The sequence below is a fragment of the Miscanthus floridulus genome, chromosome 18 (assembly GCF_019320115.1).
Source record: "Miscanthus floridulus cultivar M001 chromosome 18, ASM1932011v1, whole genome shotgun sequence".
Classification (NCBI taxonomy): Eukaryota; Viridiplantae; Streptophyta; class Magnoliopsida; order Poales; family Poaceae; genus Miscanthus; species Miscanthus floridulus.
In genome coordinates this window covers 84,876,270-84,894,578 of record NC_089597.1, presented here as the reverse complement: position 1 = coordinate 84,894,578, position 18,309 = coordinate 84,876,270, and the positions used below count along the sequence as shown (strand labels likewise).

At 44.6% G+C, this 18,309-nt stretch overlaps 1 protein-coding gene across 2 annotated transcripts; it reads right to left on the bottom strand.

The window, feature by feature from the left end:
• Window positions 1–4,821: 4,821 nt before the first annotated feature.
• Window positions 4,822–10,619, bottom strand: LOC136521070 (probable inositol oxygenase). Of its 2 annotated transcripts, XR_010775491.1 has the most exons (11): window positions 10,379–10,619; window positions 10,150–10,255; window positions 7,392–7,678; window positions 7,226–7,285; window positions 7,080–7,132; window positions 6,808–6,930; window positions 6,649–6,718; window positions 6,463–6,541; window positions 6,285–6,366; window positions 6,058–6,171; window positions 4,822–4,839 (listed from the first exon to the last, which is right to left on the bottom strand). XR_010775491.1 is itself a non-coding variant. In XM_066514790.1 (10 exons), the coding sequence occupies exons 1-10, from the start codon at window positions 10,407–10,409 to the stop codon at window positions 6,145–6,147; spliced, it is 918 nt and encodes a 305-aa protein (XP_066370887.1). In that variant the 5' UTR covers window positions 10,410–10,618; the 3' UTR covers window positions 5,859–6,144. The 2 variants fall into 2 exon arrangements, 1 of the variants encoding a protein (XP_066370887.1); XM_066514790.1 differs by lacking the exon at window positions 4,822–4,839 and having other exon boundaries at window positions 5,859–6,171; window positions 10,379–10,618.
• Window positions 10,620–18,309: the final 7,690 nt, after the last annotated feature.

The following is an 18,309-nucleotide window of genomic DNA, read 5'->3' as shown; positions in this document are numbered from 1 at the left end:
GGTTTATAGGATTGTGGGTAAACCAATCTATTTTTTTTTTGGCTTTTCTGGACTATAGGAAAAATTAAAAAACAGCGAAGGATTCGAAGTCTCTCACCGATAAACCTTGCTCTGATTACCAACTGATATGCACCCGCTAGGGTTGAATCCCGATCTTTCGATGAGAGAAGGTGGATAACTCGATTTGGGGATGGAGATGACGTTCACGGCCCGACTACAATCATCCAAGGATGCTGCGCCTTAGCAACCGATACACCACCTCCAACGGCCGTCGTGATCTTGTGGAGCACGATCAACCAAACCACTAGGGTAATTCCTGCAAGCAATCGAGGAACAAGCAAGAACAAGTAGAACAAGCAACTCAATTGCAAGTATGGAGGTGAAAAAACTAATCTGAAATCACAAAGTTGGGGTTCTGAATCGAGTAGAACGGATGGTCTAGTCGACACACGCGTCTACAAGGAAGTAGCAATGGCTAAACTTGATCTAAATAAAACCCAATCTGTTTGTGGCGGCTCTAATCCTTATTAATACCTAGGGGAATGACCAGGGGGGTATTGGGGTCATTCTCCAACCCTAGGACGCGTCCCTAATGGACCCAACTTGATACATGGACCATCGGCCCAAAATAGGGTGATGCAGCACCAAAGGCAGAAAAGGTCCCGGCGTTGAAACGATGACTGCAGAAGCATCGGATAAGATATATCCATGAGTCCAGATCCGTTGGAAAATAGACTTGATAAGCTTTCCAAAAAATGCTAGAACGTCCCAATCGGGGTCCATATGAAGTTGTGGTGACCGTCGCAATTTGGGACTATTTTGCAGTCCGAATTCAACTTCCAAAACGTGTTGGACTTGGACTCTTTCTGTCCTTGGAACCAAAGTGACGTGGTGGCCTAGCGGAGGACGTTAGGAATACTTGGATTTGGTCCCCAATCAACTTCATTAACCTTCCATGCTTTCCATATGCAATCAAACCTTCCCTTGATCCATGTAAGTAATTCTAAAAATGAGAATGAACACACATCATGGTGCAGCATCAATTCATCAAATGCATCAATGATAAGCCTCATATAGAATGGTTGCACCTTTGATATAGAAGTAGTTGGCATGGTCATATTTGAGCCAATGATCGCAGAGTTCTAATTGATGCCTTGGTTCTTTATTTGACTCCAACCATGTTTGCAGATTTAAAATCAGCTTCTCACCTTGAGTCGATAGAAAGCATTCACAAGAGCCTTAGCCCTAGAGTTAGCACCATGGTACAACAGCTGGATCCTCGTGTTCATATTCCTGGTACTTACCTCCATTCTTGCAGAATTTGGACTTCTAGCATTGTTAATAACTAATGGCCTGTCAGAATAAGTGTCGATTGATGTGGCAAGATTTTCTTTTTGTTGAGTTACAAAGATGAAATCTCATGGAACATCAGGACCAGGAAACAGAAGTGGGGTCAAGAAATCTAACGAGATGTAATCTTACATTCCGAGTCACAATCTCCTGACAGTCCTCGAGATTAGGATTGTGGCAGCAATGACCTTGAACGAAAACCGATGAAATTCTATTATATCTTAACAACCTCTTTTTTCTTTTCTTTTTTGAGAAGTTATTTAGAAACATACTTTCTCTAGACCCACTCTTAAATGTGTATTGTTCTTTCAGATAATAAGCACACAACCTCTTCAAACGACATTGAAAAGAGAGCCAAATGTAATGGATGACCATAACAGAGAATTGGAGATGCAAACGATCAAATGATCAATCACAATATAAGAGTCATTTCCTATCTGCACTCCTTTATGAATATTTTGAAATGCAAGATGCTAATATGATCTTGAACACAAATACATAATAAACAACCATGGGTCCATGGTCAACACCTGAAAATGTGAATTTTGTGATCCTTTCCAAGTCACTGAGATTGGTCATGCAGAACTTTAATGTATACTTGAAGAATTTAATCCAAACTATAACTTATAGTGTACTGGCTCTTTGTCACATTATTTGGGGAGCCGGTAGAAGCTGACCAAGCATAGAAATCAAATGTTCAGCATATCCACGAAAAATGCATTGAACAGTATGTTCCTGTTAACTGTCATGATATTTCTGAACGAACATGTACTTTCTATTTTCATAGCTGCATTTTTGCTATACCTGATTTGTGCCTTCTGATGGCACCTTTTCTCCTAATTCCCTAGACCATCTTCCGATACATAGCTCTGTATTTTACCTTTTGACTGAAATCTCTTATTATCTGTATTTATGATAAATCACATGACAGATTCATTTCTTCTCTTCCTTCCACAAGCTCATTTAGATCAATATTTATATAAGGATATTACATTTTGACATATACAAATATATGTCAGGTGAGTCATCCTGCTTTATACTTCTAGCCACTGCATTTTGACATTATATACACGTTAGGTGAGTCATGTCATATACTTCTAGCCACTAATCTTTCACTCTCAATTGTTATTGTGTTTATGAATTCAAATTTCGCTCTCATCTTCTAGGGGATTAACTCCGAGGAGGGTGTGGTGGGTGCAGCAAAGCTGCACTGGTGTTTTAAAGAAAGGAATTGTTTTCAAATGTTCAATTGTGGCAATTCTACAAAAGATGGCTCAACGGGAGATAATTTGAAATGAAGATGCGCCGTAAATTTTCTAAAACAACGGCTTAAGGGGAGAAAATTCCCATGTTCCAAAACAATGCTTATTTTTTATCTTCCATTGTTTCTTTAGGTTATTTGTCTGCACATAAGAGCTTTTGCACCCCTTAGAATTTTAGACGCGGAACATAAAACTTAGGACGTTACTTCTACCGACATCATCTGTCTATTCTTACATGCCAGTTTGTATACCTATTTATTATATGGTCAATGACATCTAAATCAGATGATGGGATAAAAAAGGTAACCGTTTTACGCTCCACGTCCATGGCGCGGGAACGCCACGCCCTACTTTCTAGTTTTACGACCAAGATAACGGACGTGCTTCGTTGCGTCAGAAGCGAGACGGAAGGCCTGTTCGCTTAAACTTATCCGTCGGCTTATCAGCTAAAATCTATAATATTTTTCTCTCACAACAAATCAGCTTCAGACGACTTTAATTCCAGCGTCCGTCCTCTTTTGATTGGGTACGAGCCAAGTCTTCAATGCCCAAAGAAAAGCAGGCTGTTGTTGGCTTTCCCCACACGCCGTGCTCTTGTCCAATGGAGATGAGCCGTCCGTCGGCGTCAGAAACGCGCGATCCTGCCGCACGGGAGACAGCTTTATTTTGATTTGGTCGTCTCGCGTGCGATTGCGACTACCACGACCCTCGCGTAAGGTACAGAATTTGGTGCTAGAAAACCAAAACATACGACTACACACGTACGCTCGTACAGTACCTCGCAATAATCTCTGCCGCGACGACCTGTCTTCAACTGTGCCAAATAATGGGCTGGATGGAGGGCATTTCTTAGTCTTCAGGTCCATCAAAGAGGCCCAAAGCAACCACCACAAACTTGGACTGTTCCTGGTTCTGGTTTTGGAAAGCCCATCACACAAGTACGCTCTTGAGGGTTTCCCTCCAGGTCCAGGGCGCCCTTTTCGCCGTCTTTACTCTTTCGGAATAACCAGTGCTCGGACGTCCAGGCCTAGGCCTGGGTTCGGACGCAGCTCCGTCGTAGCCTATCCTGTCCCTCGCGTAACACAGCGTCCGCCGCGCCCACATAGGGGAGCCCGCTCGCTCCGCAGGGGTCTCAACCTCATCGTGCCCGCGTCACCTCCATAGCCAGGGTCTGCATCTCTGTCACGTGGGGAGATGCCACAAGCTTCTGCTCCAGTACCTCTGGCGGGGCCAGCGGAAGGAGCATGTCGTACGGGAATGGGACGCGTGCACCAGCGCGGACGCCTGTGCGTCCTCCGGTGGAGTGCTGTCGCCATCTTACAACCGACGCCACCATGGCTCCCGCACTAGCTCTCTTTCTCGCTAAACAGCCCTACATTGAGATCTACTTTTGCAACACTCAGATAAAACAATTACAACATACAACTGAAACAGATGAAACATTTAGAATATACACTTGCAACATAATTATTGTAACATATGCAATATCCAGGTATAATACTTGCAACATACGTGTGTAACAGATAAAACATATGGAACATGTTGTTGCAACATATGTGTGAAACATATGCAAACATCTGCATCAAAACATACATCTGAAACAGATGAAATATTTTGAACAAACGCTTGCAACATGTCTCTGAAACACTTGCAACATATACAACATGTGCAACATCCCCGATCTACTTTTGCAACATCCATAAGAAACAACTGCAGCATAACTTTGAAGTGACTGAAACATACATTTGCAACATAGCGGAGGGAAAGCCTGGACTGGTCGATTCCAGCCGTCGGGGTCGGAGTCAGCGGTGCACGAGCACCACCGGCACCCAGCCCCAGCGGCGCGCGCGAGCACCATCACCAGCCAGCACCATCAACACCTGCCTTGGCTAAGCCTAGCGGGCGACACATGCTATGAGAGCGAGTGGGCGGCCAAAGCGAGGAGTGAGGTGCGGGTGGGGCGCGCGATGGGCGGGAGAGAGAAGCGAGGAGCGAACTGCGCAGGTGGGGCGTACGATGGCACATGAGCGAGGAGCGAGCGAGCGGCATAGGGTCAAGGCGTGTTGGAGAAGGCCGAACGGAGTGAGCGGTGTCCGAATGAGAATAAGAGACGGAGGGAGTCAAAGTTGTGGTGCACGTCACGCCACGCGTCTGCCTAGAAGGAGTGCTGGCATTGGATGTTCTGTTTGTAGCATTGTTGTTACTCTTTAGCTTGGCTGGGAAGCACCTGATAAAAGAAAAATCAGACAAGTAAGCACATTTAGAGCCTTAAATATCTATTTTATTTTATTTAGGATTTAAAATTCAAAATTTAGAATTTTAAATGACTACAAACGTTGACACGATCTATACAGAAGTCGTTTTAAAATTATAAAGTTTGATTTCGAAATATGAGAAAATAAACCGAGTATTTAGGACTCTAAATGGCTTTAGGGAACAAAATTATTAACTACAAAATTATAGATTGTATTGAAACTACAACTTTTATATAGACCTCTATGATTTTTAATATAAAGTTTGTCACAATTTGACTTTGTATGCAAAAGTTAACCATTAAGGTTGTGGTATAATAGTTATGTGCATAATGATCACTTTTAACTTCTCTCACATCCACTCCTAGAAAAATACTATTTTAATATCTATAATGTCTATAGTTGAAATATGTCCTCTTGGCAAAAATAGCCCTGTTCTGCAGCACTACTTCGACAGTACTTTTCAGCGAACGAACAACGTTTTCCTCTCACAACAAATCAGCATAAGCATCAGCATAACCCAAATTTCAGCAGAACTTGAATAATGTTATACAACAAAGGGCACGTTTGATTCTTTGCTAGCTTTGCTCATCTTGCCTCGCTTGGCCAAAAAAAAAAGCTTTGCCAGCATGAGTGAGCCAATTTGGCTCTCATCCACCAGCAAGCACAAACCCCTAGTTATAATCTTATCAGGAAACCAAAAACTAGTTCTGTCTTCTGTGCGAGCAAAGCAAGGCAAAGTCTATCCAGAGAACCAAACGTGCCCAAATTTACCCCCCTGTTGTACTGCGTTTCTTCCTTCAACTTCAACTTCAACTGTGGCAAATCATGGATCGGATCAATGGCCTTTCTTAGGATCAGACTCAGGCCCGTCAAAGAGGCCCAAAGCAACAACCACAAACTTTGACTGATCCTGGTTCTGGATTTGGAAAGCCCACCCAGATACTACTCTAGTACTCTTTGAAGTTTCCCTACTATTAGTACTAGTGTTGAAGAGCAGCCAGCAGGCACTTTCACACCACAAGTTTGGGGAATACTCACTAGAACAAAACGACGTACACATGCGAGGAACAAACGCACGCAAGTTTTATTCGAAATTGCATTGCATGGCATGGACCTCTGATCTGCACGATACAAAATGGGTACACTCTCGACTCAACTCTTGTATAAAAAAGATCGTACATGGCACATACACTGTATTTTCGTAGTCTACATGGTACATGGACACTTGGGACAGCTCTTGGGGTTTCCCCTCCCCTCCAGGCCGTCCTTTTCAGTTTTCACCACCTTAGCTTGGCCGGGAAGTACTGCATTGCAGGGAAAAAAATTCAGACAAGTAAAGCTCATACATATCAGAATTGTGGTTCTCTGACAGAGACGGCGACGCCAAATGCATGGACGCATATAGTACAGCACATACCTTGTCGATTAGGGACATGTAGTAGGGCTTCACCTTCTCCACGTCGATCTTGACGTTGCTCTTGCTGTACAGGTCATACTTGCTGCAGCAACAAGAAAAAGGACAGCGCGCACCAGTTGTTAATTATATACTTGTATCAAGTATCTGCAACCGAATGATCTGGTGTTGTTTGTCTTACTTGAACACATGCAGCCACTTGAGGTTCTCCTTGTCCTCTTCGTTCATCAGGTGCATGTAGGCTCCATGCTTGTGCAGGGCTGCATAAATGAAATGAATGTATCCTGACTTGTAACTTCTGAAAACTTTCGTTCTGTATATACATATATACAAAAAGAAGAGAGGATGAGCGATCCAGGGGGCTTACGGTAGAACGAGTGGTATCTGATGATGAACAGCCCCGCGGAAGGAAGGGTGCACTTGTTCTCCTTGGCCACCTGACGAGACGAGATGAACACACACGCACATGTCAGCATTTTTCTTTTTCAAAACACACTGCGGCAGGAGAAAGCGTATAGATACTGACCAGGTACATGTAGTCGTCATGGCCCCATGACATGAGCACGTTGTCGAGGCCGCAGCCCTCGGAGTAGACCCCCAGCTTGGTGTTGAGCTTGGGGTTGTGGTAGTCAGGGTTCTCCTGGAAGTACTGCAACAATGGACGTTCGTTCATTTGGATTCAGAATTCAGAGTCAGGGGTGAACAGAGCAGAGCACCCAGTTCCAGACGCTATACATGCCTACAGCACCGGACTGGTGTGAGTTGTCTGATTTTGGCCTGCATCCTCCAATTGCTTACCTTGAAGTGGACGTTGCACTCGTCGTATGCGCAGCCGACGGGGAAGGTGTCACCTGAAAGTTACAAGTTTCAGAGGCGGAGTTTTGAGGGTCATGCGTCTAGAAGACGTGAAGCTTTTCTTGCAGTGTCAGGTTTTCACTTCTTACCAACGACAGCCCACTGAGGGAGCTCCCCACAGCTTGGGTGCAGCAGCACCTTGCCCAGGTCTGAAAATGGCAATTAATTAACCTTGTCATTAGAGTTAGGAATCCGTGGGCCCATGTTTCAGTGACGACACGCAGTTGTATCAATAGCAAGCACAAGCAATAGTACCGTGGATGAGGCCTGTGAGGTGGAGCCAGTCCTCGTCGGGGTAGTCCTTGCGGATGGCCTCGGCGGTCTGGAGGAGGTGCTCGATCTGGGGCATGTCCAGGTCCGGGTCGCTGTCGTCGATGAACTCGTTGAGCAGCTCGATGCACTCCCAGATGCCCATCTCCGTCATGTCTAGCCGCCCGTACTCGGCCCGCATCCGCGACACGAACTCGTACGTCTGGCTGATGTGGTTCACCCGGTAGAACTCCTCCACCGTCTGCTTCCGCTCCGACTCCGCGTCGTAGTTCCTGCAGCACGGGTTCAGGGGACTTCAGGATTCCCGATTCAGCTCCTACTTTTTCTTTTTCGTTTTAGTTTTCGTAAAAAATCAAACTAATCCATCCATGCTAACAGAGCCACACAGCCCAGGGCTAGGAAGGAAAAATTAATCGCGTATATAAAAAATAAAAAGAGATAATCAATAAATAAATCCACCGTGTTGGCATAGGCACAGTGGTCACAAAAATATCATGGGTGCATGTGGGGCCACTGCCATGGACACCCAGAAATCTTTGGTAGCATAGGCCAAGCTGTTCCTTATTATTTGGTCCGTTTACGTTCTGAATGATAACAGTTTTATTTGCAAAAACATCTGATCTAATTATCTGAACATATATACGGAGTACTAACAATAATTTCAGTAGTACATGACAAATTCCCCTTGCTGGATCCTGTACCACAATGCAGCGGTCCAACAGAGTGGCATGGAAGCGGTCGTCCGCCCATTTCGTTTGTTCGTTTTTGCCTTCCGATGGATGACAATCTTGGCATGGCAGACAAATAATTTTATGCAGCTGTGTTGATGCAAGTGCGATTATTCTCAATGTTCCGTGCCATGTAAGAATGTGGATTTGCGAGTGTTTTTTTTTATTAAAATTTGAGTTAAATACACTAACGGTCCTTAAACTTGTAGCTATGTGCCACTTAGGTCCACGAACCCTAAGACTCGAAATCTAGCTCCCTGAACTTGTTAAGTCATGTGTCGGATAAATTTTATAAAAAAACACCTCCCTCTTCTTCCCCGTCTATGAGGCCACAGACCCGGTCACGCCGCCGGCCTCCAGGGCGCTGCTCCTTTAGCTGCAGGGCGGGCCCAGCTGCTCTGGCCTCCTGGGCAACTTCTTCAAGCTCAGCCCCTGAACCCTGATGGCGTCTCCCTCTCGCGCAACCCCTTCGCGTGGAGCTACATGGGCAAGTACATCCCCGCGGCGGGGGCGTACATCCTAGACGCGAACACAGCGCTGCTGCAGGCGCAGCGCGTGAACCTAGGACGCTCCAGCACCGGCGCCACATCCACGTCGTCGGGCTCCACCATTGCTCCGGTGGTTGGCTCCACCACTCCTCCGCGCGCAAGCAGAAGCACCAGCAGCTCAACTTGGAGGTGCTTAGGCTACCAGAGATGTGCCGGAGCAGCTCGGCCGAGGCGCTCCACGAGTGACGCCGCGAGCGCGAGCGACAGAGGGAGCAACATCCTCGGCACTCGCCTCGTGCAGTCGCACGGACCAGAGCAGGTGGCGGCGGTGCCGGCGGAGGGTGCGGCGAGCGCTTGGTGCTGCGCGTGCGCCGCCACGACCGCCCCGTGTGATGCGGCCTTACCTGCAGCACGTGGAGTCCGTGGCCGACGAGATGGAGCAGCACTGCCACGAGCTACGGCAGTCGCCAACGCCGACGTGGACGCGGCCACGGGCGCGACGCGCTAGGCGTTGGCTTCCTCAAGGGCCGCGCCTACTACCACCGCCTCGGTCGCATGGCGTGGGAGCTACCTCCTCCATGGCCCGCCGGGCACCGGCAAGTCCACGTTCGTGGCGGCCATGGCGAGGTTCCTGGGCTACGACGCGCCGACGAGGAACTCCGCTCGCTGCTCCTGCACACCACCCCGCGCTCGCTCGTCCTCGTCGACGTGTCGTGCTGCTGCGAGGAGCGCGTCATGGGTGTTCACCATGCGCGGGGGCAAGGACGCCATCGACGCTGCGGTGCTGCGCCCGGGCTAGCTGGACGTCCACATCCAATTCACACTCTACGACTTCGAGGCGTTCAAGGCGTTTGCCAGCAACTACCTAGGGCACAAGGACCACAAGCCTGTGCGCGATCACCAGGGTGGTGCACCCGATCACGAAGTGGTCCAGCGCCTCCTGCCTGGGCTTCTTCGAGTCGGAGTCAAGCGCGCTGGTGACCTCATCCAGCAGCAGGATGATGGAGTTGTAGGCGCTGGAGGGCCTGGCGCTGCTGCGGTGGGTGTTGACGAGCGTCGCCTCATGCGCCTGCTCCTGCATGCGGATGAGCTTGACGTAGGTGCTGTTCTCGACGTTGGCCATGAGCTCGTCGTGCTCATGCGTGCCCATCTCAGCTGAAGATACGAGATGACAATGATAGGGTGTTTTTTTTTTTATAAAATTTTATCTAGTCAGTAGCTATATAAAGGGTATGGACTTATGGTGTACGACTTAACAAATTTAAGAGCCAGATTTCGAGTTTAAGAGTTTGTAGGCTAAGTGGTACGGAACCGTAAGTTTAAGCACCGTCAGTTTATTTAACTCTTAAAATTTTATTAAAGACACGAGGGGGAAAAGGCCGTCACGCATCTGTTCCCGTCTCGACCGTCGAAAGGAAAGGAGAAGCAGAGCACTACTTTTCTCTCAGCTGCTGGCTTTTGATTTTTGGCGTCGACGATCCCCAAGAGGCCAAGAACACACCGAACGAAGTTATTAGGCTGTTTTACCTGAAGGTATTGCCGAAGGCGTTGGCGTCCGGCACGACGAAGCCGGCGTCGAGCACCAGCTCCGCGGGGTCGCCGCCGGCGGGGACCTTCCTCTCCGGCACCACATCTGCACCATGACCATTCATCATCAGGAAACGATCGAAACTTCTCGCATCATCCACCGCCATTACACCAGCCAGCCAAACAGGGAGAAGACACAAACAAAGAAAAACGAAACACGGAAGCTCACCGAGCTGAGGTTGTTCAATGGTGATCGTCATCTTCTTCCCCGGTCTGCGCGAAAAAAAAGAAGCTAGCCTTGACGAAAATGGCAGCACGAACTGAAACAGAGTCCAAGAACACGGCAACAGCGATGGCCTGCTTCCGGAGGCAAAATCCGCGGTATTTATAGCAGGAGGCCGCGGGGCGCGGGGCCCCGGTGTCAGCCGGCAAAGGTAGCTTGTGAGGTCCGGGCAACAGCTGTGGGTGACGCGGCAGGGGAGAAGGAAAGCAGAGCGCGGGAGATCCCAGCCGACGAGAGATGGCGTTATCCGCCGGAGCCTGGGGATCCGGATGTGCTAGGACACGGGGGGTGACTCAGCCATGGCGTGGAGCTGCGCCTGTGGATGACAGCGACACCTCACGCTCCTTGCGGTAGGTACTGCCCCTTCTCTCTCCCTTGCGCTTGCATGCTTGTTATTGACTAGTAGCCTTTTTTTCTTCCTACTCTTTTCTCGGATTTATTTAATTTCCCCTCTTCTCATCTGCCTCCTCCTCTCCCTCTGTGCTGGGAGCTAAATAAATACTCGGGTGTGTTTGGTACAGCTTCGGTCCGAGCTTTATAGAGATGTTTTCAGCTTCTCCTAATAAACGGGTCTGGACGAAACAACTTCTCTCTAGAAGCTGTTTCCAGCTCCTCTCACATTTGAAGCTGAAAATACTAGTTTTTCGTAGCTTTCTTTCTGTCCACTTTCATGAAAAGCGTTTTATTAAATGTTTATAAAAAACAGATTTAGCTCTATTGGTAAAGCTGCTTTTCCAATAAAAATTGATTCACTAGTGAAGTTAAACGGTATCAAAATGACCTTAGTTGAAGCAGCACATGCATTGTCTTGGCCTCTTGGACAAGGTTTGAGGGGAAGAACTCACATTAGCCCTGTTCGTTTGTCTTATAATCCGTATTTTTCAGCTTATTTTTTCAGGTAGAATAATGTTTTTCTCTCATAACAAATCAGCCGAAACAGTGTTCGGTTTGTTTTTTCAGCGAAGCGAACGGAGCCATTATCTCCATCGCAGTCGCAGACGAAATGTGTCGGTGCTGGTGCTTTCCATATGGCCAAAAAATCCCAAATTGTTCAATTTTCTTATTGAAAAAAATCAAGAAGGTATGTTATAATACCTATAAGTTCAAATAGATGTTTTTAAATATTTTTTATAGAAAATTAGATGAAACTATTTTGATGTTGTGGATGTTAATGTATTTTTCTATCTTAATATTATTAATTAGAGACCTCCAACGAAGTCTTCGTCACGAGAAGCACTAAAAATGATAAATCGTAAATTTATAAATATCACTAGTGGAGGCCTTTGGCGGAGCTTCCACATTAATCCTCATGAGATGTGCTAGGTAAAAGATAAATCCAAAAGGTTCTCATATAATCAGAAACATCTGGCTTCTAATCTTATAGTGTACTCCCTCTGTCCAGGAAAAAAAATGCAATTCTAGCATAGTGTCATATTTTAGAATCTTAAGTTTGACTAATTATAAATATAAAAAGTATTAATATTTATGATATCAAATGAATACCATTAGATTAATTACGAAATGTATTTTCGTAAGAAATTAATTTAGAGCCATAAATACGAATAGTATTCAATAAAAACTTAGTTAAACATGGACTACTTTTACCGGCACGTAACCCATAGTTACATTCTTTCCTGGACGGATAGAGTATCATCATCATGGCTAACAATAACCATTGGATTTATTTTGGTTTTCTAAATAATTATCCACTACTATTCTTATGAAAAATACATAAAGTCACCCTAAATATGCATATATAACGGAATTTTCATCTAAATCGTGCACCTTACGATTATAAATGATGATTTGAAATAACACCATAATTAGATATTAAATTACCTACATATGCTATTATTATGAAAGATAATACAAAATAAACCCTCCAATTTATCTAAAATTATCCCATGCCTATTGTTTTAAAAATAAACAAAATATCTCACAAATTACATCTAAATATCAATATAAGCTATTGTGGGAAAAAATACTTCAATAACCATAACCCGCGTTATATGTGTTTCTAAATTACCTAGGTCGACTACTATCAATTTAAAAATAAACATAAATACTATATGCCGCCATGTCAATAAAGTAAAATAAATATTAAAAAATAAATATACATGCATTATGATAAATATTTAATAATAGCTTGTCAATGTTGGAGAAATGTTCCCGTAACAAACCACATGCCAACGACATTGACAATCTAGTTATAAGTTATATTAGTAGTATATGGTAATAAGTTTGTAAGCGGTTACTTTAGGGCCTGTTTGGATGAGTTTCAGATTCTTAAAAATCAGTTTTTACCTTTAATTTTTAAAATCTAGATTCTAAGCAAAAACTGATGGGGGTGTTTGGATTCCTAGTTTTTAATAATCTGGCTTCATTTATTGCTCACAGGGTCACAAGAAACTGACAAAAGCTGAGTATCAACAGCTTGTTAGTTTTTAAGAATCTAGCAAAAACTGACATAAGAAACTAGACAAAAACTAATCTGTTTAGATCCCACATAATTTTCAAAAACTAGATCCTTAAAAACTGGTGAGATCCAAATAGGGGCTTAGATACGTTCTACCAGTCCTCTCTCGAATACATAAATTCCTATTAGTGGTATCTCTCACAGCAAAGAGACGACTTTTCGTTCGTAAAAAAATTAAATTAAGAGTACACCTAGACTGTCCGAGGTGAAATTGTTACCGTTGTTCTTCTATAAGTTCTTTCGCGGAGGTTGGGAGGTTATTTTTCTTACTCTATTTAGACCCTATTTAGGTATGTATTAGCTAGCTGCTAATAGTTACTATAACTAACTAATAGTTCGTAGCTAATATTAGTTGCTATTAGCTAGTTTGATCAACTAATAAAATAGTTGTTAGCTGGTTATTCAGTTAACAATTAATTAGACATGTTTGGATTAGGAGCTGATTGCTAGCAGCTAACTATTAACTATGTGATCTGAACTGGGTCTCGGTGGCACGGATTTGACCCTAAACGCCTCTTGTTCTTCTCACCTCAGCCCTTCGAATATTTGACACGGCTACGATGCTACACACGACAATTGGCACAAGGCCTAAGGCCATGGCGGTGATACGTACCTGCTGCGTGCCACGCCGAATCTTATCTGCTTGGCTTGGTTGTCTCCAGCAGGGGATCGACGCTTCACTTCATCACACGCGTATCGGAGGTGAGTGACTCACTCACTTGTCGCTCGGACAACACGAGGTGTTGCAGGCCGCCCGCAACTAACTCAAGCCCCCCGGCGTTGGCCATGCGCCGAACCGCTTTTGGCGCTCGAGATGGCAACGGTTAATACCTCCAGTGTTCCAGATCGGCTGTTGCTTAGCTTGGAGTTTTATTTTATATTAAAAAAGAACAATGGTTTTCAGACTCTTTTTGTACTATACTAATATAATTCTAGTACTGAATTAAACGATACTTTTTATTAACAAAAGATATGTGATGTTAGTCCAATGTATAGCTTTACATGTAGTGTGTACTCCCTCCATCTTAATATATAAGGCGTACCGTTTTTTTTTTCATGTCCCATAATATAAGACATGCTCTCTCTACATGCACATACATCGATGCAGTGTTGAGAGAGAGAATTAAATGTGTTCTTAGTCTTTGAACTAGAGTAAGTGTGTCGTTACCACACTTTGCAATATGTATTTACTCTGCTGATTGTCGAACTAAAATGTGTTGCCAACACAATGGATAGATGAAGTTGGTGCATGCAGCCCCTTAGCTTACTGGCTCTCATTGGCTGTTCTTGCCCACTGATAGCGACGGGGATCCCATTTGCATCCGTGAACTTATCTTTCAGTGTGCCCCATTAACGTACGAATGACAAGCCCTACAAATGCGATGATGTTAGTGGCTAATATGCATCGTCAATCTCATTGATGGTTGTAAGTTGAGGGATCGTTGAGAGCTATGGGCAACCAAACAACCCTTTCAGTAATATCTTGAAATACCATTAGCATCGATTTTGATATCCCGATATCATTAGCATCGATTTGGAGAGCAAATTGCACACTTTGTGTTATTGATGTCGCTTGGCTCTGTAAGTTGTAGTTACAACAACACTCTGTTCATAAATGTGTAATTTTTATGGACATTACCACAATATGTGTTCTTTATCATTACCTTTTACGTCAAAACTACAAATGCAAAATTACACAATTACTATTTATGGAAATATTGTTCATGTAAAATCCAGGATGCTATATACATATGCCTAACCCGTTTCCTACAAAATATGAGCAATCCAAATAATTATTCATGAACCAAAGATAAAAGTTAGAGAATTATGATAATGTGCGAACAAGTTTGTGAATATTCTAATCTTTTGCGATTTTGTTATCTTACTGTTGGTCCCAAAATTATGTGATAGTTGAAGCATTGATGTTTGTGTCATTATATATTGTGCTAGTTTTATCAAATATAGAAGCTATCAAGATCTACCGGTTGAAATAGCCTCTTTTGATATAAAGGACTATATGGTTCTCATTGTATAGTTCTGATACGGTAATACATAGTGGATTATTTTCACTAGTAGTGTAGAGAATCCATGTGATACACATTCAACCTGTTCGCTTGGTCGTATTTGGCTTATAAGTCATGGCTTATTAGCCAACGAACAATATTTTTCTCTCACACCAAACCAGTCAATAGTACTTTCAGCTATGGCTTATAAGCCAAACCAGCCCAAACGAAGGACGATTGACTGTTCCACAAAGTGACAAAGTTATGTGTGATGCACAACAGGTTACTATGTGTGATGGCTACAGATAAAGTTAACATAGAGCTGTCATGGTCCAAGTTGGCAACTAGGCTCCGGCCCAGCTAATAGCCGCGTTTGCTGATCCTGATTCCTGAGGGATGCACCAAGCCACCGATGCATACATGTGCAAGTGTATAAGTACCGTGGCCTGTCCTGTACCGCAGGGTCAAACTGAACGTGCTATCAGTAGTTTGAACTCGGTATATATAGTCTTAACTCTTAAGCACCGACTTTTTTAAAAAAATTTGACATGCATTGCCAATACAACAATAAAAGTGTAACCATATTATATAGGAAACACACCTGAATATTCATCTAATAAGAACAACTCTAACATAACCCCAAATTAAAACACAGCCACACAATAGACAGTTTTTGGGTGCATCACATAATCTACAGATTGATAAACGATGTTTAATTTAACAATAATAAAGTTTGAATAAAAAATGCCAAATGCGCGTCGACCAAACACTACCAGACAAGTCCCTGTTTTGTTTCCTTTTTACAAAACACTTGTATATGTAGAAATGTATATACGTGATCTATATAACTACATATATAGATAGACACGTATGCTGTACGTCTTGCTTGTTTGCAGTTGGTCATTTCCTTGAAGAGTTTACACTAACTAAGCTACCCCTTACTGCGCATATGTATGCAGGAGAGCCAAGCCTGACAAACAAACAAAGCTGCCGGCTACAAAATAATGGACATGTTGGGCGTGCAGTGGTGTCCTGGTAGACGAAACCCAATAACTCTCTTCCTGACTAGAGCATGACAAGGAAGAGTACCGGACACGAACGCTGCACGTGTTCAGCAACGCTGTCCGGCGCGATATTTTGGCCCGCCCATCGTGTGATCAGCGTACCCGATGTGACGGATCGCCACTAGATTCTCATCCAACCGACGGTGGATGATCCGTCGGTACGTAGCAATGTACGTACGTGTGATGGACGCGTTGATGATGCACATCTCATCTGCCGTACGTCTCATGTGCCGATGTCTCTAGCTATGCATGAGTGCAAAAGTTTCCAGTTCCTGGACATCGTAGCAAGCAGATTCGTCGGCGATAAAATTTTTACATGGACTGCCAGAGCTGTACGTGAAAGCAACTTGTTTGACGATGCAATGGTAAGTTCCAACGTACGTGGCTATTGTAATTAATCAACTTAGCTCAGCAAATGGATCGATAATGGCCCCGTTCGCCGGTCTGAAACTTGACTGAAACTGGCTGAAAACACTGTTATGGCTGAGTTGTTGTGAGAGAAAAACACGGTTCCAGCTAAAAAAAGAAGCCGAACAAGTCGAATATGGGGTAAGCCGAACAGAGCGAATATGGTGGAACAAACAGAAGAATTCTACCAGTTTTCTACTCCCTTTGTACCAAATTTTCAAATTATAAGGGCGAATATGCGGCGGCGCCAAACTTGCGGCGCCAATTTCGTTCGTCGCACTTGCGGCATGTTTTGGCAGCAAAAATGCACTGGCACGTGATGGTGAGGCCGCGGAATGCCGCAACTGTCGCAGCAAACCAAACCACGCCAAACTTGGGGCGCGGAAGGTGCGGCGCGGTGCGGCAAAGTTTGGGTGCGAACCAAACGGACCCTAAGTTGCTTCAACTTTCTTGTAGAGTCAAAGCATCTCAACTTTTTTAGAGTGATAATATGGAGGGGCTATTAATTCATCCTCAAAAAAATATTGTTCTCCTTCTTTCGGGCCTAATTTGGTAGCCAACCTCAACCTCCCCTGTAGAACTTAGCTGTGAACAAGCTGTTTCTTAACAGGGTGAGAATGTCATGACCTGGCAGACTATGAGGCTGCGGCGGAGGAAGACGATATGGATGAGTTGATGGAGCGCGAAGGTTTGAGGCCACAACAATTGTTGGCCCGTGGGCCGAGAGTGAAGCCAGTTGCGTTCAGTTGTGGTGTTGCACGGAATCGGAATTGCTCCTATTTGTACGTTCGGACCTGAACAAAAGATGAGACGCCTATGTGAGCCTCACGCTCCTCTTCCTACCCAACCGTTCATTCTTTTCCACTCGTCCCATATTTCCCATCTTATCTTCTACCTCCAGTCTTTACTATCTGCACCCAAAACACCACCCTTGTTTCACATCTTCCTCGCGCTCCTTTCACACCAAGCCAAGCGCTCAGCACAACGAGCTCGGCCATGCCTGTCATCTCAAGACGAAGTGATTCACAAGGAGCTCGACCATATGCCTGCCATCTCACGATGAAGCGATTCACAATGAGCTCGATCATGCTTGCCATCTCAAGATGAAGTGATTCACAACAAGCTCGGCCATGCCTTGTGGTGAAGCTTGGAGGTCAGCGTTGTGACACAGGGGTGGTGGCAGCGCTAGTGCCGGCGAGCTCTAGCACACCGGCCAAGCCCCGCGCCCCTCTGACTTTGAGACAAGCCCCTCCCTACCCCCCCTCTTGTATGGATCTTTGTTGCTACGTTAGAGGAGCATGAGGCTCTGACAAATTTGTGGGCAAGGAGCAAGAGGCAGGGCAGTGGTGCGCTCATGAGCGGAGGGCGATGGGCATGCGGCCAGGGCTGGAGCTCCTCACCAAGATCTGTTCAGCGGATCCTTCATTCTTGTGATGTTGCAACATATGATTGTTTATGTTTCATTGACCTTTTACAGACATTGCATTGACTCACTCGGGATGTTGCACTGCATAATAAACGGATTTTGATATGTTTCTGCTCTAGATGCATATTTTGGATGTTTTGGTAATTATAACTAGATGTCCAAACAATAAGTTGTTCTTGTTGCATTGACTTTCCTCTGTCTGTTACTGGTTTGTTTGGTCGCTATCAAGATGGAGCAGATGTGCTTTCCTATGTTGTAGTCGCATGTTTTTTTTGATGGTGCAACAAGCGACCTAGTTTTGTAACATTCTCTATCGTGTTGCTGTAGGTTTTCTCTAGTTTCATAAGATGATTCAATATATTGCTACAACTATATTTTAATGTTACAGTAGATTTTTTCTAGTTGTTTTATAAGATGATTCAAGATGTTATAACAACCATGTTTTAATATTGCAGCCATATCTCTCGCTCTCCCTTCTCTTCTCTACCATGTTTGGACGG